The sequence below is a fragment of the Patagioenas fasciata genome, chromosome 2 (genome assembly GCF_037038585.1).
Source record: "Patagioenas fasciata isolate bPatFas1 chromosome 2, bPatFas1.hap1, whole genome shotgun sequence".
NCBI classification, from domain to species: Eukaryota; Metazoa; Chordata; class Aves; order Columbiformes; family Columbidae; genus Patagioenas; species Patagioenas fasciata.
In genome coordinates, this window is record NC_092521.1 from 150865449 (window position 1) to 150888604 (window position 23156).

At 40.0% G+C, this 23156-nt stretch overlaps 1 protein-coding gene across 4 annotated transcripts in view; it reads right to left on the reverse strand.

The window, feature by feature from the left end:
* Positions 1–3782: 3782 nt before the first annotated feature.
* PRTFDC1 (phosphoribosyl transferase domain containing 1) overlaps positions 3783–23156 on the reverse strand; it is a 46168-nt gene continuing 26794 nt past the window's right edge. For 3 of the 4 annotated variants that reach the window (XM_065831223.2, XM_065831222.2, XM_071805244.1), the window contains 6 exons: positions 22322–22387; positions 9212–9229; positions 7651–7733; positions 7197–7243; positions 5696–5772; positions 3783–5079 (listed from right to left, as the gene is read on the reverse strand). In XM_065831223.2, coding sequence (XP_065687295.1) covers positions 5032–5079; positions 5696–5772; positions 7197–7243; positions 7651–7733; positions 9212–9229; positions 22322–22387 — 339 coding nt within the window. In that variant the 3' untranslated portion in view covers positions 3783–5031. The remainder of the gene's footprint in view (positions 5080–5695; positions 5773–7196; positions 7244–7650; positions 7734–9211; positions 9230–22321; positions 22388–23156) is intronic. The other variant, XM_071805243.1, reaches the window with a different exon arrangement.

The following is a 23156-nucleotide window of genomic DNA, read 5'->3' on the forward strand; positions in this document are numbered from 1 at the left end:
CTGAGATGGGAAAACCTAAAAACCTCAGGAAATAAGACATAGAGACTGTTAGTCGCAACACCGAGATCTATTCAGGTGGAGTAACACAGGTGTCTAATGTGGTTGTTTAAATTTTAGACAGAGAGATTCAGATTGACTTTACAGAACTGAGACTGCCTCATACACTGCTTAGGTAAAATAGTACTGGAAGCTTACATTGGGTGTTTGTAGTTGAAAGCTTCAATGCAGTTAATAGCATCATGTTATTATGTGAAACGCCTTCTGGACGAAGATAAACAATTTCAGTTTATTATGGTTTTCTTTCCCATATGGCACAAATGGGCCCAGGACCAAACTGGCTCTCAGCGGAAAGCCTTCCATCTCCGCACTCATTCAGCAGGTCATATTTAACTGGTTTTAACATCCTTCCTGTACACTGACTGGTGGATCCATTCCAATCAACACTCTACATTTAAAGTTTTTAATAACATTTCAGTTTTTACCCTCCTTGACTCTTGAGCTGCTCAAGCTACCGTTGAATATTCCTTTGTATAATATCTGGTCTGCTTTTTGTCTCTCTGTGCTAGTGTTTATGCTGGGCTATTATTTCCAAAAGCTAAATTCTGAGCATTCTCACCTCATTCCAAATTTCCCAAGAAAAAGCAGAAACTCTACTACAATAATGCCCATGAAAACACAAACAAATAAATCAATTAAAAAACACTTGCATGATTTGGAAAGACATAGAGATATTCATGCCCACGTCAAAGAATGACACAAATTGTACTTGCCTTTCCTCTAGTACCTCTTGTTTTCATTCCAAGTTATGTTATTGCATGTTTTCCCAGTATGTCCAGATTAGGCAGGAAACATATTTTCAAAGGTACATAATCACTGAAGGATGCAGCTAGGCACCCACCCAAGCAGGTGAAATCCTATACAATTTTCTTGGATGCTTAAGCACCTTCAAAAATCTGCCCCTGAATGTTTCAGAACAAGGGCTTATCTTTCCTGGAAAACAACAGACGCTTGTGGGTGTCATTAAAAATGACAGGGCTGACAAGAACTTGGTTAAAAGTCATCAGGACAGAACACACCACAAAAAATGGGGTGTAACTGGAAGAAAGCAATCTGAAGAAATACTTTCAATAGCTTAGGAAAATAGAAAATTTCTAAGAAAAGGAGCTTCAAGATAACTGTTTTCTGGCATTGCTTCAAAAACATCTTAGCGAAATTCCAATGTTTTTCTATGCAAATTCAATAGCTAAGAAGGCATAAAATATCTCCTCCATGCATAGAGTTGTCCTTGTATAACCTCATGGCTTAATAGTGCTTTAATAAGACTAGGACCAATGGATTTTGGAACATGCATGATAATGATTTAATGTAATGAAATTTTGCATCATGATTAGAAAAGGGATTTTCTTACCATTGTCAGAGGCCAAACCACACAGGTCTAAGAGAGACTGCTAGATCACAACATTAATAATATGTATTTTTTGTCTCTTTCTGCTACAGAAAAAAAGGGGAATGCTTTCATGCTGCTCCTGAAACAAATGAAAGGTCAGCCTTTGAATGGTATCCAAACCTTTTCCTCTCTGTGTACTACAAATAAATTGCTGTACTGCAAACTCCAGGAGTTTGTCAGCAGTTCATTGCTCTGTGCAGCAGCAGAATGAACAAGGCATGACAGCACAGTATTTAACTGACTAAGTTTCTTCAGATTCACTTTGTGTTCCAAAACAACCGCTGGCAACAGAGAAAAAAGTTCAGCTGCGGATACATGAGCGTGCATGTGAAGGTAGAAAGAAATGAAGCACTATTGACAGGAAGGGAGGTGGGGTCAGCCAGTGCCTGGTAACAGCACAAGCGAGTATCTGAACCCCAGCTGCCAACCTTCAGGGGGCTTACAGAGCCTTACCCAGACCTGGTGTCTCCCTTTTCCCTCCTAAAAAATATTGGGTGTTCTCCAACTTTTCTGCAAAATAAATGACAGCCTTCCTCCAGCGTTAGCACTCCCTTACCTATTTTAGTTATCTTTTCCCTCTCATCATTTATGGTAAGTGCAGAAAATTGCTCTTTCTTAACAAAGAATTATCATTTCAACATCACAAAATAATCCCACACGACAGTTCATGCTTACGACCAATCTTTTCTAGCTGACCACATGTTGTTGCAGAGTTTTCACTGCTCTGAATATCCCTGCCAAACGCAGCAGTTGTTCCCTTGTGGCATAAACCTCTTGGTCCAGGTCCTGGGATGTGGCTCACTTCCCAGAGGAAGGCGTGTAGCAATAAATGAATGATTGTGAAAGGTGTATGAAATTAGGATGATATTTTGGAATTGGACCAGATGTAAGCATGAATGAATTGAATAAAGCCTAAAGCCTGGTGGCTGCTAAACATTTATAAAACTGTGAACCAAATCACTGTCCATGTTAACTTGTATTAACAGGTGGGGAAAGGATGCTGGCGTTAAGAGTACATGAGAAGAAAAACTGAGATAAAAATGGATGCCTGCCAAATACATAAACGCTGCATCCAGAAAAATAATGGATTGTAAAGAACATCCTCTCATCTTCAGCAACGGCTGAACTGATTAAAAAAAAATATATATTACTTTGTTAGCCACAGGGCACAACTGCAACCAAGAAAATGTTTAGTGGCCTTTAGTTAAAGTACATTGTGACACAGGTAATGGGCACCACTGCTGAACCAGGAGACAGCTGCAGAAAATATGTATGAGTTTTTAAAAAACAATCTGAACACACTGAAGAAACTAGACCCAATATTAATCAGACATATATGCATAATTATCTGTTCCCTCAGTTACACTAATGATGTAACCGAAAACTAATATTCCACATGGCAGCAGAATAGCAAAGAACGGCAGCTGAGGCATCTGGACATGCTCAGGTGGATAAAGATACAAAACTCCAATATGAGTTTAGAAGAGAAATGCACCTCTTAGTCACAGCATAGTTACACATGGAAAATCACTGGTGAAATTTGTGTGGTGGATTTTCATGATGTCAAAAATATGATGGCAGGAGGAAATAAAATTAAAGAAACATTCCAGTTCTTGTTTTTATTTTTTCTATAACTCTGGTCTTTTCTATTATGTATGTAGATTTTAATAATCTGAATCTTCCAGTGAAACACCTTTAACACAGTCTGAATTATGTGTGTCTACAGTACTTCATATTTTCACACTAATTTCACACTAACTCACTTGTCACATTTTTGTTGTTGCTCCTGAAGGCTGATCACAGGAGCAGGGGGAATTGGATTCTGTCCTTTGAAGAAGAGAGGAAAAAGAGGAAATAACCTAATGGATCTCCTGGATTAAGCCTAAGCCTAAGCCTGTCTGCATACGCAATGTGCCAATACTACTAAATCCATAGAAACCAGAAGCATTAAGAAAAACTTCGGCATGCTCACAAAAGAAAGAGTGATGAAACCCTTTTCACCAGCTTCTTCCAGGGGCTGGGTGTGCTTTCTTCTCTGTAACTGAAGAAAGTTATTCTATGAGGGAAAGCTTTGCAACAGAACTCCATAAAAATATAGGTTAAAAGTAAAGAAGAGAGAGCTAAAGCTTTTCTCTAGCAACCACAATAATTCTTTGATCTTACTTCTTCATGCCATTAACATCATAGATTTTATGCAAATAACAATAGCTTATGAGCCACAGGATACAGACATCAGGTATGTTTAGATCATGAGTTAAATACATATTTTTTAAGAGCTTTTAGGGGATGTGCGAAATACGCTGAAGCAGGAAAATAAACAACTGTGCAATGTAACAAGTGTTCTTACTTTGTCTTTATTAGTTCAAAGGAACCTGAAGCTCATAGCAGTCTGCCTCTTATGGTTCAGAGCAAAGCTATCCACGCACAGCTCCTCACTTGGCGCTGCCTTCCCTCAGGAAGCTGCTGAGAACAGTTACACACAGTACAGAATTAAATTTTTCACACAACACAGCATGTGTGTTAACAAACTTCTTCAAGCACAATGTATAAGGGAAGGAAGGAATCTCTAGAATCTATAGTATTCATGGGTTAACTTGTTTTCTATGTTTTCCTGTACTTTTTTTAATAGAAATCTTCTCCAACATTGTCAGATCAGTATTCTTGAAGATTACAAATGGTTACAAAAAGTCTCAACTTAGGCATGCTACAAAAATCACATCATAACTGAATCATTGTCAGACTAGCATTAAACTTTTGTGCTTAATGAGGTTTAATTAAGGATACAGGCACAGGATAACACCGTGTTAGTTCTGTTCGTTGTTTGTGTCCTACAGAAGAAAAGGATACCATGCAGAAATTGACATCTGCCTGGCATTGTTTTCTCTTGATTAAAAGTCAGCACATTACACAGGTTATGTCTACGGCTACATGACGTACCAAACCCATGACATCTTCCAATTTCAGATCAGCAGTGTCTTGCAAAGGCTCATTTTGTACCAGCACTCTAATTCAGCACATTCCGAGAGTTACAATTCTGCTCCGAAGAGGCTGTAATGAACTACCAGAAATGTACTATTGTACAACATACAGTTTCAGCTGAAACTTTGCAATTGTGGAATTAAATAAAAATAGCACTTTCAAATTGGCAGCAGCATATCTGACCAAGACTAAACGGATGCTGAAGTCAATAACATTTTGTAAAATAATCTTCAAGCACAGAATGGCACGTTTGAATGATGCTACACAACGCAGTGAAGTACATGTATTGCAATGAGTAGAATGATGGACTAAGTGCATCCACAACGAGACTGGAGCCAGACAAATTATTAGTCAAAAAGCATTTTGTGTGGTAATTTTAATACTTAAGAAAAGGTAATAACTTCAAAAGCCATCTACTTCACATTTTAAGTAAGAGCTCTCACTTCTGTAAATATTAATCAGTATCTCTAGAGTAAACCCCTTACTGTACTGGGTTGAGAGAAACACAAGTCAGTTGAACGGCTCTTCTGGGAGATGCTTGAGGGAGTGTAGTCAAATTTCCGCTTCGCTGAGCTTAACCATCTTCAGGTGAGGATGTTACTGCTTCAGACTCTGTATTTTGCTTTGCCATGATCATTGATAACACATATGTGCTGAAAAAAAAATAACACTGATTGCAGCACTGTAGTTGATTACATTATTAATTATTAATGAATACTTCAGTGATACTTTAACTTGACCGATCTGGTGATCTTGTAACTACCCCTTACTTCCCAAACACCTGGGACTGAATTCTGATTTCACTTTCTAGCTGCAGAAAGTTTTTCCACATGCGATTCCCAGTTTTGAGGTCTGCCCCTGGGAGCACGACAGGAAGCAGAGGCAAGGCTTGCCCTTTTTTCCATCATTATCTCACTGAGAATGGGGCAGGCAACATAGCGGCAGAAGTCCAAGCCCGTCTGAACTGTAGCTGTGTGTCACTTTTCCTGCTGCCTCTGCACGTACTGGGAGTGATTGACCTGGGAAGCCCCAGGCTCACAGGAGGTGGAAGTGTAGCAGAGTTCATGATTTCTGCTCATAAGGGGAAGAGCTGGGAAGGAACTCCTGAGAAGTTACTCCTTTGCATTACTTGAGGTTTTGCAGGGAATTCTACACTCACTGAAAGGATCCCAACCATGACACCAAGACCTGAGGGAGGACGCAAATGATGGGGTCTTTAAGACATCCCAGAAAAATAAAACAGCGATTTTTAAAATTGAAGAAACTTACGTTTAGATCTCTGAAGTGCTCATTGTAGTCCAAGGCATAACCTACCACAAATAAATCTGGAATTTCAAATCCGTAATCTGTATTGAGACAAATAAAGAACACCATCATTACAAGACGGATGGTTATCATATAGCCCTTAAATTCGTGTGTTGGTTCTCTGACAAGAAAACTATAGATGTACATAGTTCAGGTTGTGTTACTTTTGACTCTCAGACATCAAGGTCAGCAGCAGCCCTACAGGCAGCTCCTACTCTTAGACTATTTGTGACAGGCATGTGAACAGCCAGTGGAGAGTCAGAGAGCTGTGTACAGTTATCAGTGGCACAGCAGACACACTGCAGAGGGAAGCCAAAATCAGAGCTAAAAAATTCTGCCTATGTTTGGAAGCTCCATTGGTATGTGTACGTGGTGACAACTGTCCGGTATCACACTAACGATGAAAAAACCCTACAATTTTAATTCAGAAGCAACTTTCAGAGGGAGTAGCAAAAGCTGTTTTGCATATTATGCTACCAAAACATGTCAAATACTTCTTAAATTAAAGTCCCAACCTTACGAAGACTCAGGAACATGCTTAACAAAGTACATGCATGCAGCGCAGCTGAATCATGGAGCTCACACACTTCAGGCTAAGCGCAGGCATGAATCTTTTTGCGTGTGACTTTTGTGCAGTACCATCACTACATAAAGCAAGTTAGACTCTTTCCAAGTTGTTCACTAAGTAACCAGAGAAAAACACAAAAATAGGCCAGCATAAAAAGTTTCACAGGTATCCAATGAAGGAATTCAATTGTAAAAAAATGTGGGTAACAGACACTTTGGAATCCTAAATTCAGGTAAGTGAGGAAATGACACACCACAGTCAATGATTTTAGAGTGATCTCTGATGTTTTATACATTTTTTGAATAAAATTTATCCCAGTATGAATAAACAAGGATAAAGCCTGTTTCCTTTTACAAGTGGTGCTGGTTTGACACAAACAGAATAGCAGGGGGAAGTTTGAAAAGCCCAATTTATCTTTTGCTTTTGGGGAGGCTGGTTTTCATTACAACTTTTTACCCTTTGAAGAGCAATACTTAAAAAATTAAAATGTTATTATCTTATAAAAATGTAAAACTTGTGCATAACTAGGTCACAATAAAACACCTTTCATGTTCAGATGGAATCCTGCAGCTCCTCCAAAGAGATGCAATGAGTAAGGAAAAGGAAGAAATGGACAAATATAGTTTGCCAGAGACAGAAGATAAAACACCTTCTATGGATAAAATTAAACCCTTTCATAACTTCCTTACGAAGTTAGCACTCTGCAGAAAACATCAGACTGTCAGAGGCTGGGCTTTCCAAACCACAATTATACAAATCCTTCCACTGCATCCCACAGTCCTACTGAGAACTGATACTTCATGATGCTTCTAGCAGCCCATGGAGTGATATGAAAGGCAAGTGGTAGAATCATGGCAACTTCTTGTACTTTCAAGTACAGATCTTCACAACACTTACAATCTGGTCTGTACCCATCAGGTCGAGATGTTCGCTTCACCAACAAACTGTAATTAAAAACAAAATACACCCCATGTAAATCTAGATATTTACCTGGATAACATGCACAAAGACTACTCCCTTTATAAAAATACTTCTGAGCCATGTGAATCACTGTTCTCATTTTGCTTCTCCTCCCAACAGTGTCCTGATGGGAGGGAAGAGCTGCGCGTGTTCCCCTTCAAAGTCCATCAGTCCTGGAATGGCTGAAGGGTCATTGCCACTGTAGAACAACACAAAAGCATTTCCTCGCCTTCCCTCCTCCCTCCTTTTTGCGGCCCAGGCAGCTGCTCTGCACAGGTCCCCGTGTGACACTGCAGCACTGAATTAAAACAAGATCTCAACGGGAACCTTCACTGGAAAATATGTTGGGCTAGACTAATTAATTACTACATTTTGTGATTGTTTTACTCACCTTGCCACTTTAATCATTTTTGGCTTGTATTTTTCTATATTATTAAGCAGAACCTTCATAGTTCTTCCAGTTCCAACAATATCCTTACAAAACATGAAAAAAAAAAGTGAAAAACAAAGGAAAGCTGAGAAGAGGAAATCTGGACAATGGTTGAGCAGTTCCACATAACAGTTTTGTGGAAATGATGTGTTGTTCCCAGTGTATTGTAGGCCACATCCAAAAAAGGTTATAACTGAGCTCACACTCAGCAAGTGCTTTCTACTCACAAATGATCAATTAAAGGACTGTCCACTTTCTCTTGAAAACAGCTGTGTTTCCAGCACTTGGGATGCAGCATGGGACTGGAGATGACTCTACTGAGCACTGCACGAGTGCAGGGATCAGACTTTCCATATCACACTCAAGACTACAGCATGTCAGCACCTCTCCATGTCAGGGCTAAATCTGCCCTATTTGTTGCTTTATTGGTCCAGTACAAATGAGTGTTCTCCAGAGCTACTGTACCCAACCTGATCTGAGAGAGATCAGTAGATACCTGACTACAAAACTGACCACGACATGGAGAGCAGCTGCTGATCCTGAACTCTGTGGGTGTGGATTTTTCAGCAGCAACACCTTGCGTCTGCTCCCCAGCCATCTAACAGCATCAGCAAAATTTGCTGTGCATGATTTTCATTTCTGTTACAGCAGTTAGTACTGGCAAATACGGAGCTCCCAGCAGCTATCCAGGTAACCAGCCACCGCTGTGGTGGACGACTTTTTTTCCTTCCTTTTCTAAGAAAAGATGTTACAACATTTATACATTTCCTTAATTACACCATCCAGCTTATTTCCCATACAAGCAGACTGGGCCTGAAATGCCAGTCAGGTCTTGACGTGCTCTCTAACCATCCCAGTTGCTTTTCCAACCTTTTAAAAGAGAATCACCTACATTAATTCAGAGAGAATTTGCAGCACCAGTGAGGTGACACGTTTTTTCTCTGCAGATGAACACTGTTGATTTACATCAGCAACATATCTGTGATGGGAACTCCCCAGGGGACACTGCAGGATGCAATCGTAATGAGCAGGAGTCGCAGGGACTTGAGAGAATGATTGACATCCTAAGCCAGTGAGTGAACAACCTGCAGCTGTGTGTAGGGCTGTAAGCAGGGCTATGCTACTACAGAAGCATGTGTAGGGCTGTGCTACTATTAATACTTCAAAGTCATGCTGCTGAGAAGTATAGGGCACCATTGCAGTTGATTCATTGTCCTCCAAGGAACAGAAAAAACTTGCAGAACAGGAGCTGATGAAACCATAGGAAGAACAAATCAAATGATGCAGAAGCAAAGACTTCTGGGTATCACAAGGCAAAGTACAAATTAGCGCAGCAGCAATGTAGTTTGATCCATCATGCAAAATGTCTGAGAGGTCATTAAGCAAATCAACCCCTCTCCCTCTTCACCACCTCCCAGCTAAAGAAATGTAAACACAGACGGGTTTTAGAAACCAAACACACAATCACAGCTTGTCTGTGTGACTTCATCTAAGTAAAATATGACATAAGCACTCAACTTACCTCCACAATTAGAACATTCTGAAAGAAACAAACAAAAAGAAATACAATTACACAATATTACTAAACTAAAATAAACAAATGTTTGAAAAAGTAGAATCATAGAATAGTTTGGGTTGGAAAGGACCTTCAAAGCTCATCTAGTCCAACCCCCTGCAATGAGCAGGGACATCTTCAATCCGATCAGGTTGCTCAGAGCCCCATCCAGCCTGGCCTGGAATTTCTCCAGGGATGGGGCATCCACCACCTCTCTGGGCAACCCGGGCCAGTGTTTTACAACTGTTGTCATAAAATGAAGATATAATAGATAAGTCCATGTGCACATGTACAACATGGTAGGACACAAGGAGTTTTCAGTTTCATTTTTGTGCTCTGACAAAGAGCCAGCCATAAAAGCAAGCCCTGCAGTAAGAGACTACAACCTTATTCTGTCTAGATTGTCCTCTTTGTGCAAGAACACACATAGTTGTGTAAAATAAAATTAGATGGAAGAAATCCAAATGGGATGAGCTTTGCTTCATTCCAGTGTGTCTAGCCACGTACTACAGTGTACCTGTAGTTCACTAAAATACTATTTCTAATGTTAAAATGAGACTACAGCAATAATACTCTGAAATAGATACTCTTCCCCCTCCATAGCCCACCCCTCCTTCCCCCAAAAACTCACAGTAAAGGATTAAAGACCAAGTTGTACCACCCATTCTCATACTGTGAAACAGCCTTTCTCTTCAAATACTGCTGCTGAAAGCAGTGGTAGTACTTGAAGAGGAGTGGTCCAGCCAAGAGAAGTGATGTCAAGCCCTAACACCACACAATCACACAGGCTGATCTTTTGGCTGAAATAGTTCATCACTGTTCCAGGAATCACAATATCTAATGTGACTCCTGTTCTCCTATTACAAGCAATAATAAGAAGCAATGTTCTTATTAGAATTAAAATTTATTTATCAGTGGGCATTATCATATGCATGTTTAAAAGGATGGACTCCTACAATCTTGCATTAGGATCTACTTTCTGAGGTGAAGCCTGCAATAGCAGGAGGAAAGTTGTTTCAGAAATACTGATATCTATCTATGTATACATCTTACATGCACGTGCACATTGTATGTCCCACAAAACCCTGAGACAGATAGTTTCATATTCATGCAGCATTCCCCAAATTAGCTTACATTCCCCTTCCTTTCCATCAGGCTTGTTGGCCTTGCTACATACATAAGGTGGAGACTGTTTTACTTCCTTTCCCACCACAGAATCCCAAGGCTGAGAGTTCTGAGAAAGACTCAAAACACCATGGAGAAGGACTGTGTAAATGGAGTGTGCTCACAAACAGCACACTTCTGACAGTTTCATTAACTGATATATAAATATTTTTTTAACCTTCAAAACAGAAATCATTACTACAGATTATCCCTATTTATATTCATACCGCAGTTCCTCCTAACAGCCGCAGTGCTTGATAGGGAAAGCAGCATGCTTCATGCACCAACCACTGCAGAAACATGTTACCACACACTGCATTATACCTGGATGCTTCTGAAATGGCAAAACACTTGGTAAAGGTGTGGAAGGAACTCCTGGTAGCAGTTCAGCAGATGTCAGCAATGGAGATATCACTCAAGAAAGCCACTAATTTAGACTGAGCTCTAGTGGAATGTGTATTTATTAATATCTTGGAGGGTGGCTCTTTTTGGTGTTTTCATAACAGGTTTCACGGGTGGTTATCCTGCTTGGCGCTCCTGATTTTCAACCTCTCAGCTGCTGACAGAAACAACTCTGGATCTGAAAGACATAGTCCTGTGGAGGTAAGAAGTCAAAGGCCTCTTAACAACAGAAGTCTCAGGATGCCCTGCCTCTAGAATTTCTTTCTTCAAGAAAGAATGGAAGTGTGTCAGTCCTCTAGATAAGATGAAAAGACCAAAAGCACGTTCAGGAGAAGCTTAGGACAGGTGTGCAAAGACACATTTTCTTGAAGGAAGCCATCTGGATCCAAAAAAGTTTTGGCTCTCATCTGGCTTCCTGAGTCAAGTCATAACTAGGTAAAATACTCCCAAAGACCAGCCCAGGACACCTGGCTCTGAGGCATACACAAACCACTTGATTCAGTCAGTGGACATCTAAAGATCATGTGCAGGAGCAATGATTTAACTATCCCCCAGGCAATTTGCACAGCTGGTGATATATATGTAAATATTTATGTGTGTATATATATATATACACACATACATATATGATATTGAGAAAGAGCAGAAGAGTTGTCAAGGGAAGAACCTCACCAGAACTAAAGACAGAAATTAACGCCTTTACTACCAACAAACAGTGCAGGATGACTGTGAGTGGCCCCGGGTGGGAGAGGCTGACCTGACACCACCAGCCTGACATCCCGACCCATTCTGCCAGTGTCGTGCATCTCTTGCTGCTCTTCATACCATTGACAAGAACTCCCCCACCAAAGTAAAGGCACAGCAGCTATGGCAGGAGATTGTTCATACCACAATGACATGGCAGACAGCTGCCAAGCCCTGCTGTGTCAGGGTGCAGCAAAGGCTGGTTGCTCTGTAGCAAAGGGCAGCCGTGAGCTGAGGGCAGTAACATGGTTGGCAGAGCAGAGGCCCCGCAGAGCCCCAGCAAGGCGAGTGGGCAGACCTGGCACTTGTTCAACCAAGACTGCATATCATCAGGTGAGTTCATGGCGATGAGGCAGATCTGAGGTCAAGCCGGGATGTCACTCCACAAGTTGGTACCAGGTCCAGTGAGAGTAACGATGATCAGACACAGCCCACTGATCTCCAGGCAGGCCCATCGTCCAAGGTTAAACTGGGAAGTCAGGTTCCGGATCAATTTCTGCAGTAACGTACAGGCATGGCTGTAGCTGAGCTGGAGATCAGTACCCATACAGCATAGCTCAGGCATGGACTAAAAGCCCAGGGCTGAGCTGAACTGAGGCTCCTGTGCCCACAGCTTTGGGTAGGGCCCTCAAGTGACACAGGCCATGGCCATTGAGGCCTATTAGTGCACACAGGGCCATGAGATGGAGAGAAAAACATAGTCCTGGGACGTTCTGTTGACAGACAAATACATTTCTTTGCTACCACAGCTGTTTCAGCTATCCTATCATGAGCAGCAATAGGGATTCTCTTGCTTACAAGTGGAAATAATAAAATTAGACAGAATGAGGGGTCTGCAGCCTCCCTGGCTATGGACTTGGGATTAAAGCAATACGGAGGAGCTGGCCTTACTATTTAACTTGTGAGAAAAAAAAAATCACAGACATTTAATAGAAAATGGGGCTGAAGAGACCATGAAAAACTATCAAGACTATTCTGTTGGCCCCAAGAATCCACTTAAAACTATCCTTCAGAGATATCTGATTTACCTGTTCTTGAACATGATGAGGACTTCAGAACTTCCCCAGGCAACCAATGTGTCTCAGTGCATCATTATCTAAGAGTAAAAATGCAGTTAGAAAACTTACGTTGCTATTTGGCCTGAACTTGTTTTGCACTGGAAATAGAAAAAGCTTTATTTTCTTCTCTTTTTAACTTCTTTATTTAAAGAGAGATGTATTTCCTCAGTCTCCTCTTCTTCAGCTTAAACAACCTTTGTTTATTCAACATTTTCTCACAAGTTATATTTTCCAGGTTTCTGTTTATTCTTTTGTTCTCCTCTGGAACCTGTTCGGTTGGTCAGCATCCTTCTCCAGTTGTGGTGTCCCAAACCAGAGAGAAGCCTTTTCAGTGTTGAGAAGAATAAAAGAACCACTTTGTATGCTTTACAAATAATCCTCCTTTCTATATGTTCCAGAACGACGGTTACATCTTTTATAAAGGTATGCTGTTGTCTCACGTGCAACTTGCGATCCACCTGTTGTCTCCAGTTCAGAACTGTTGCTTAGTCAGTCCTTCCTCACTTGTGTTTATGCAAGAGATTACTTCTGTATAAACACAGAAATCAGTGCTCATCTTTGTTGTCATTACATGTCATTCTTTGAACCAAATTCTTAAAATAATTTCTTAAGATCATAATACTATCTCGTAGTATTTTTCCAGGTAGTATCGCTAGTATTAAATGCTAATTCCATCTTTTAAATCATGAATTAAATATTGTATAGTCCCTGAAGAGCATACTTTAATGCATCCAGTCTGCCAGTGAAGCATAATTAGCTGTTCCTTGAGAATAGCTTTCCAACCAGTTATACATCTGTCTAATAGAAATTTAATCTTGTCTACATTTCCTTATCACAAATGACTCATATGAAGGAAAGAAGATTAACATGGATCCAGACATGCCTGAAGGGTTTGTCTGGTCACAGGAGCAATAGTCACCTGCACGTGACTTCAGCTGAAGCGTGAGATCTCATATTTATTGACTAACTTGAGAAGGAAGGATACTGGCGGAACTTGACATTGTCCAACCAGGATTCTGTTATTCTTGCCTCTTCTCAGAGTCAAGGAGTCCAGGAGTTGCAACTGATATGCATTGAGAGATTTGGTCACTCAAAAGTCCCTTTAATCAGGCTGTTACCTAAGTCAGGAAACACAGATTCTGTTTTGTATGATGCACATTCCCATTATTTCCAAAACACTGATTTTTCCGCACTATGGAGAAATCCTGTATGTAAGGACTCTGTAGTAGAAAGCCACGATAAAACATTTAGATATTAAAACATTTTGTATATATAAACTGACAGGCATCCTGATTGCCGACAGTGATACATTAATTCCTGTTTTGATCAGGTAGGGTTGCTGTGACTAAAGTCATCATACTCAACTTCTGCTTATGACTGAAGGCATTCCAAATGGTGTGCCATCCTCTGGGATCAGAGACCACCTCCTACAAAACTACTTGACATGCTTGGAAAAGGACCGTAATGCTGCCTATCCCCTGCCTTTCTCCTGTTGAAGCAGGTTACTGATAGAAGGGTTCCAGAAAAGGAATGGCCTTGCCGAGCACCAGAGAAACAACCACCAAGAAATGTTTTGATACACAGTATCCAAGAATAGGTAGTGGTGATGTGTTACTAAAACTGGTTGAAATAGATTAGTTTATCCTTGAGTAGATGCACACAAGAAGATAAAAGAAGAATGCAACGGATGCAACAAATTGGTACGTTATCGGTAATGTCACCATCATCCTCAATGCACATCTGGCTGCATCTGGCATATCTTGGGAAACATCACAGCTATGTGCAAGACTTTATTCAGCTTCACCATGAAATCCATGCCTGTGAGCTGGTGGGCAGGCTGGTGAAACTCATCAGCTCGTGGTGCTATGGCAGTGCCTGATGGCAACAGGGAGCCAAAGGACACTGAAGAAAAGATACTCTTTCAAGTGTATGTGTTTGAAGCTCCTGTAACACATAGCTCAAAACTGTTTTGTCCTTCCAGATGAGGTAACTGCAGAGGAGGAAACCACATGAGAAGAAAAGTAATCTGGCCTTCTGGCATGCACTTTGTATTTTCTGCCTATTTTTGGAGGTTGGAGAACAGGAAATAAAAATATTTACTGACATGTTGACTAGACTGAAGATGGTTTAATTGCTGAGTAGAGCCATCTTCACCAACACAATCTGTGAAGTACATCCAGAAATCTAATGATGGTGCTAATATCTTACAGCGAGACAGAGAGGACAGTTTTTAAAAATGTGTTCTAGAAAGATTTCTTATAGTCCAGATAAAGAAGGGGCAGTGGCTCAACTCTCAAAGAGACTGGACACCCTTCTACCGAGTCGCAGCAAGAGATCAGCAGCTTTCATTGCTGAAGGGTCAGAGGGGTGGGTGGGAGCTGACAGGTCTGGGTGACTGTGATTCATTCTGTGTTTACAGCTGTTTCTACCAGGCAGCTGGCAGGAAGGCGCCTGGTGCAATGCAGAATCATCGTATCACAGAGTTATCTCAAGTTGGAAGGGACTCTTAAGGATCATCGATTCCAATTCCCTGTTCCTTGCAGGTCTACCTAGAACTAAACCATCCGACTAAGAGAATCGTCCAGACGCTTCCTGAATTCTGACCGACTTGGGGCCCTGACCACTCCCCTGGGAGCCTGTTCCAGTGACTGACCCCCTTCTCAGTGAAGAACCATTTCCTAATGTCCAATCTGAACTTCACCTGACACAGCTTCATTCCGTTTCCTTGTGTCCTGTCACTGGTCACCAGAGAGAGGAGATCAGCATCTCCCCCTCCACTGACCCCACAGGGACATGGCAGCCTGCGATGCAGTCACCACCCCTCAGCCTTCTCTTCTGCAGGCTGAACAAACCAAGTGACCTCAGCTGCTCCCCTTAATTTTTGCTTTTGAGACCTTTATCCTTCTTGGTCACCCTCCTCTGGACAGTCTGATGTCCTTTTTACCCTGTGTTGCCCAGACCTGCACACAGTGCTCCAGGTGAGGCCGCACCAGTGCGGAACAGAGCGGGACAATCCCCTCCCTGCCCGGCTGGCCATGCTGTGCTGGATGCACCCAGGACACAGTTGCCCTCTTGGCTGCCAGGGACACTGTTGGTTCATGTTCAACTTGCCACTGACCAGAACGCCCAGATCTCCTTCCGCAGGGCTGCTTTCCAGCATCTCGTCCCCCAGTCTGTTTGTATAACCAGGATTACCCCATCCGGCACTTGCTCCTGTTAAATTTCATGTGGTTGGTGATTACCCAGTTCTCTAGTCTATCTCTCTGTAAGGCCTCTCTGCCCTCAAGGGAGCCCACAGCTCCTCCTGGTGTAGTGTCACTGGCAATTCCTGTGTCCAGATAATTTATAAAAGCATAAAAGAGCACTGACCCTAAAATTGTGGTTTTAAATGCAAAGGGGTCCTGTGAAGTTTACAGTTCTCCAGTTTTGAGTGACCAGGGTGCACACAACTTGTGACTCTGCACATGGACATTTTCACGGAGCAGAAATAATGTTTGTGGTGTGAACTGGATCTACACAGAAATAAAATTTGTGCTCTCGTATCCTTTTTTAGACAGTAGTGGAAATGGTTCATAGCAGCTTGTCTTGTGACATCTGGAAAAAGCAGGTTTTAGACAATATTAGTACTATGTAAAATGAAGAAGAAATAATTTCAAATAACTGTATTCCATGTGAATTTGTCGCGCATGCTAAAGAGCCACATTTTCTCTTCTAAGATAAATTTCAATTTATTTGTGAATTTTAGGTTACTAATAACAGATTGGAAACGTGCAAAAATCAAAAATCCATAGATTACTGCTTTTCAAAGCCACATGAGCTTACACAACGGCAAGAAAGTCAGTTATTATTATAATACATGTAAGTAAAATCCTGACTTGTAACAAGCTGAAAAATACTCGGGCACTGAGTCAATATATTTCTATTGTTTACCTTCCCACAGGTCAGTAATAAATGGAACAATGTCCGCTAACAAGACCGAGCAGAGCGATGAGATGACGTATGCCTCCTGCCTGGCAGCACTAAGTGCTATGGAAACTATTTTTCACCTTCCTGGAAAAGAATAACAATGTTTTCTAGATTTTGAGTTTGTGTTCCAGTTGTTGGACTCGATGATCTTAAAGGTCTCTTCTAACCTAAACGATGCTATGATTCTATGATTTCAAGTGAAAAACTGCTATGAAATAGCAGTGCTTTGAAATTAGCACTGAAAAAGTGTTTGAGGGAAAAGCTGTCTTTGAATTGACACAAAATGTAAAATTTTAATACAGTAAAATGCTAAGTGGCAAATTTAGAAAGGGGGAGTATTTCCTGGAAAGCAGAAACTTAAGTAATCAAATAAACAACCATACTTAATGCAATACTACAGCTAAGAGGACAAACACAGCCCTAGCATGTATAGCAAGAAAATCAGGCAGATCCACAAAAAGGGTATTTTCTCCTGAAATATTTCAGCATAAAATCAACAGAATAACATGCACACACATTAAAACAAACAAACACACTGCCAAAAAAAATAAAACCAAAACCAACCAAACAAAAAGTATCGCAGAATGAATTTAAGACTAAGAAAAGAAGAATTATTTGAGACCTGGAAAAAACACCTTATAGTAAACTAAGGTTTGTAGCAGGAAGTAATAGCTTTTATTTAATTAACAGCCCAGTTCCCAGTGAGAGAACATTTTTCACAAAAGAACTTTGACCTTTCAGCCCACAACCTCAAAGAGACCACAAAATACCTTCAACAGCTGAGCCTGGGAACGACAATTCAGAACTGCACTGGAAATCCTGGAGTCGATAAAATACTGGCCTTATGGCACATTATAATCTTCCACTGCAGCTGACCTTCAACTCATTTATCAGTGTTCCACACCTGATAATTTGCTCTCTTATTTTAGCTCAGAGGAATTCTTAACATTTTTATCTGCCCCTTTGGTCACAGGGCAGGTGATTATGTAGGGCGGTCACTTTTTTCTCCCAAATGGCTTGATTGCCATATTAGGTTAAAATTAAGAATTTATCCTAATCTGTACTTAATTTAAGTTGGCTGATTCTGTTCAGACCAACAGAAGAATCCACATGCTTGAAATCCTATTTCTTCCAATGACATCAATTGCCTAGAATTAATTTTCTGTTATTAATTTTACTTTGAAGACTTGTCTCATTTACAACCTACAGTGTGCCAGTGCTTTACAGCAGGCCCCCAATGTATTAGTTTATCTAAAAGAAGCTTCAGTAATGACTGAATGATAAGTAAATATGCAACCATATGGCAATATAAATTTGATAATGGCAAGCTGCTCAATCTAGTAGGCAAAGGTATTAAAAAAGGCAACAGCGAAAGGCAAAAAGCTACCCAAATTCAGAAGAGAAAATTAGGCTCACCGTGGCAAGATTTGCAGAAATTTTTAAGGAAGCAATTAAAAAAGGCAGATTTACCTAAGTCTTGTAAAGCTCATTGAAGGTAAGCAGGTAGCAAGCTTAAAAGAACAAACTTTTTCCCATGTTATCTAAATATGAGACTCCCGGCTATAGGATTTTGTGGGACTAGAGGTGTAACTGGAGTTACAAAGAGGTGACACAGACATGGATCATGATTCTAGCAGTGGATGTATTCAACATGATAGTCCAGATGTTACCTGGATTTTGGAAGTTTCTGCTTTTGCTGTGTTTCATATAACCTTTCCCTAATAACATTTCAGTTACCTGCTGCTGGACATGATACAAGCCTAGATAGACCTTTCATCCCACTTAGTATGGTTGTAATGGTGGTCTTACAAGTGGAGAAAATACATGGAAATTGGAAATGATGGAAATACTTTTATGTTTGAGTCCCCACTGGTGTCCTGGCTTCCATCCTCTCTCCTTAGATAGAACTATTCTTAAACTATTTGGAGATATATGTAACATATCGCTAATTATACCAGCTTATAAAATATGTATGGTAACACAGTTGCTGGAAAAAGTGAGATTATTTATACATCCACTTCTACAGATGAAGGCATATTCATAATATTAATAAGAAATACAAAAGACTAAAAAAAGAGACACAGCCTTTTTGTTTCTGGTTTTGGTTTGGTTTGGTTTTTTTTTGCTGGCGAGGTGGGGGTTACGAAATAGTGGATTTTCATTCCTTTTAGTTCAACTTCCATTCAGAAGTCTGTATTTTCAGTTAGATTATTTCCAAAGACACCTTCTTTTCATGTATACTCTGTATCATTGGAAATACATAAATTGATAATGTGATTCTTCAGACTGAATTGCTAATGTATTATCAGCTTCCTCATCACACCAGCAGCATCAGCTTTCTGAGCATTGTTTTTGGGGAACCTCAGGTACTACTGGTTAAGTGAGACATTTGATGGCAAGTTAGGCTTGAAGAAATAGTGCAATAGGGCTGAGGAATTATGCGGAAACAAAGGCTAAACAATAACACATTGAGTTCCAGTGAAGAGGTGCAAAGGAAGCTACAAGGGCTGCTCTTAGAAGTGAAATAATTTTACAGTCTGCACAGAAATGAAAGCCACACACACATACTTCATCAAGATGTTGGAAAATAATATGAAAGACTTTTGAGAAATTAGACATCTGAGTAAGAGTTTTCTATGGGGTTCTAGAAAAGGTCATGAATGTGTGATTAGAATATTTTTGGCTGGGCTGATCCACATCTTATGGTGTTCCTGAAAGAACAGATATCGTATCTCAAAACCTCTTTACAAACATTAATGATAATTTTTACCCAAATGAGCATTTCAGCTTTAAAGTAATTGAAAACTAAGCAGCTACTTAACTGTGAAATCAGCTACTGAGAAATTTCATGTTCACCACTTATATAATTGAAAGAGATTTTGAAATTATATTTTTTTTCTGCATTGAAATGAATAGTTACAAAGCATTAGAGTCTTAAGCTGTATCAGGACTCATTCTTCAAGTACCTTTATTAATGATTCATGCCACAGCAATCCTCATTCTTGCCTCTGTGACCTTCTTCACAGAAGAATTTCAAATTGTGGATGACTTTCTTCAGGTTACAGTTTGGGTCTGTATGCTAACTCTCCTCTCTCAGAATATTCCTCCTATTTTGTAGTTTGGGTCATTACACATTTTTCCACATTTTTATAAACAAAAGCATATTGTAGAGATGTGCAGAGGAGATATTCTTCCTTCTGAAGAGCTATTATCCTGAACACCCTTTTTTAAATTAGCTTTTTTTTTTTTTTGCTTTCTTTAAGCTTCCTCAGGGAAAAAAAACCCCACGTTGTTACAGAACAGCATGTTCATGAATATACTCAGAAATATTTTTTTCCAATAATAAGTAATTCATGGGAATGATTTAGCTGTTCACTAAGGCTAGCCCTGGTTCCAGGTATTATTACTTAATGAAGAGCACTTTAAGATCAAAATACTAGAATCTTCCATCTGCAGGTTTCAAAACTGTTTACATTATTGATGCTTTTGAACTTTGCAGAAACTTAATGGAACTTACATTCCAAATCCATGCTGGCACTTTTGAAAACATCTTCCACGATCATTAAGTTAATGGGACTTAATCTGGCATATTAATTCTTCAATATAATTACAATCTTTTCTTACCAAATACTCCAAGCAGGCAGAAGCAGCACCAGCTCACTTAAAAGCAGAGAAGTTGAATTCTATCACTAAGTCTTCCACTAATTCTCTCAGTGACTTAGGATGGTTACTAAAGCCAGCACTTTTAAAAGCCAGCAGCTAAACTAAGGTACCAAAAAACACTTCAAGGAAAGATTTACACTGAATGTGGGAGGCTCTGAATCAGTCTGCAAATGGCTGATTAGTAAAATGTGCTGAATACTTGCACTAATTGCTTAAGTCAACAACAGATGGAGGAGTTGGCATCCGTGGACATAAGGCCACTCCTTCATATATCCAACTTTAGACATGTAAGTATGAATATTTTAGCTGAAGGTTCACATCCCAGCTTTTCAATCAGTAAAATAAGTCTTAAGGAAATCCCATTCTCACGTGTTACAGTGAAAATGCTATTTAATTATTCATACCTCGGCTGTGTCACAGACAACCACACAGACAAACAACCGCCCAACATGTCCTTTGGGCAGGTCTGCTCCCCTGGCAGCCGCAGTCCTCCACGCCCAACCTCCAGCTCCAGGCTCCACTCTGCTCAGCAGCCCTCGCCTTCCCAAACCAGCCCCTTCACACCTGCCCCACATCCCAGCTCCTCGCCCAGCCGTCCTGAGCTACCCTGCTGCCCAGTCTGATCCACACGGATCTCCCAACGGCCACATCTTATGTCCTGTTCTACAGCTGGGAACAGGAGGGCTGTGCCAATGAGAAAAAGGTCACTGGGATTTTCAGTGTAAGGAAACACTTTACTTCATTTTTGGAAAGCGCACAACTGCTTGGGGTGAAATTTTGCTTCTCTCTCATACGTGTGTGGACACAGACAAATACACAGAAGTTCTGCAAAATAAAAGAATGTTTTGCCACGGTGAATTCAAATGATACTAGGAAGCTTATATCTGGAATAGATATCAGTAACTGAAACATGGAGAAAATTTGGGATTGGAAGATGGGGAAGGGAAGCTGGGCCTGGAAGCTTAAAAAGTGTTTGCACTATCAGGGAGAGAGACGTGTCAGGTGAGATGAATAAGTGCACTGCCAGTTCTGCCTGTGAGGCAGGGAAACACATGCAAAATCATCACAGAAAAACAGGTAGCTCCAGTGTTTGAATATAAGAAAGTAGCAAATGAATTAATGTTTCCCAAAACATGATTAATGCTCTTGTGATAATTTGGAAATAAATAAACACCCAGCAGGATCATTTAGAAGTGCAAATTGAGGACATACGTATCACTAAAATATTCTGAGTATTACAACATTTTTTTCATTTAAGTTCTAGTTGCATCAAAAACTATTTAATATTAATGAAACATTTAAAGTTAAGTTTTTGTCTTCTTGTGTGTCATAGCACAACAAAATGAATGAGTTTGCTGGTGCTATATTTGAGTGCTTTGAAGAAAATGCTATTATTTAGTGCCAGCTAATAAGAGAGTAACTGCACGTACAGTACAAATAACAAGTATTATATTGTCTTAATGCATAAGTAAAGAATCCATTTCTGACCATTTTCCACACAGACCATTTGCCTAATGAAAACAGCCTTCCTTCCTCTTCAAAGTACTGCTTTGTATTACCCTGCTTGGATGAAAATAGCCTTTTCACTGACTCAAACCACTCTCTTTCATTACCGCAATGTTCAAGCGTAGTGCAAAGGAAATTCAGTCATACAGCCAGCCTGACGCTGGAATTAAAAAAACCCACCCATTTGATTATCTCAGTGAAAGGTTCCACAACTGAACTTTGTACAGTAGGCAAAATTGTATTAAACTCCTTGTATGCTGAATTCAACAGGGACACTCAACATGCAGTTTACTGGCGTGCAACCACTGAGGGCAGAAAAAACAAGGCTCCAAGACAGAAACAAACTCAGGAGAAACATTCCAGCACAGATTATGCCCACAATCCAGCTGGTGGTATGTGTACAACTATTGGGAAACGCAATTGGAAAGCAATGGCATTACAGCCATTTAATAGAGATTAATACATTTATTTGATTCCAATACTAGTATCTGACAGTCCATGTGCAAAATTATGTAGCTTTTCTCAAGTGTTTTTAGTGGATGTATTTTTTTTCTTAAATTTAAAATAAACAAACCTTTCCAGTCAGCTTTGAAAGATCATCTGCTCCCATTATCTGCATGTCTTGCATAGACTGATCATTCTGAAAGAAGAAAGACAGGACTTTGAATTTTAATATAACCATATAAAATAGAAGTAGAAACATGTTAACTTTTTTGGATCTTTCACAGTCTTGGTTACAAACACTTCCTAATGCTTGTTAGTACAGGTGTATGACAAAACGACACTCTCACTTGTTCCTGTGGCTTCTGTCATCTCCTGGTTGTATTTGAGCTCACATCAAGCTCCAGGCTTTCCTGAACTAGAAGAAGTTACCTCTTCCTTCTTAAAATAAATAATGTTCCCATGCTTGCTATTCCTTAATATGACAAGCATTGAGTAATGTTTTTGACTTTCACAACGGGAAGACAGAAGCATCTCAACACTTGACCAAACACCTATAAGCACATTCTTTTTTTGGAACAGTCTTTAGAAACACAGGCAAAACGTGCTTACATCTGTCGCTCACACTGAGAACTCTGCTCTTTTTGAAGAAATTCACTCAGTATTTTTTTGAGGGTGGGAAAGTTTTGCAAAAATAATGACTTGTTATCAAGAATAGTTTCAGCATGCCATACAGTTTTGAGAATTTTGGTTTTGCTTTTTCAACTAACTCAAAGAGAAAATCACAATTCAGTAAAAACAAACACTGTATATTAGGTTGAACTAAATACTAAACCCAACAGAATATTATGCTTTGATTTTCCTATCAGAAAAGGGTTGGTTTGTTGTTTTTTTTTTTTTAATAAAATCAGTAAACCCTTTTATTTTGATAAATATTTTTTACAGGTATTTCTAGTACAAATTTTTTC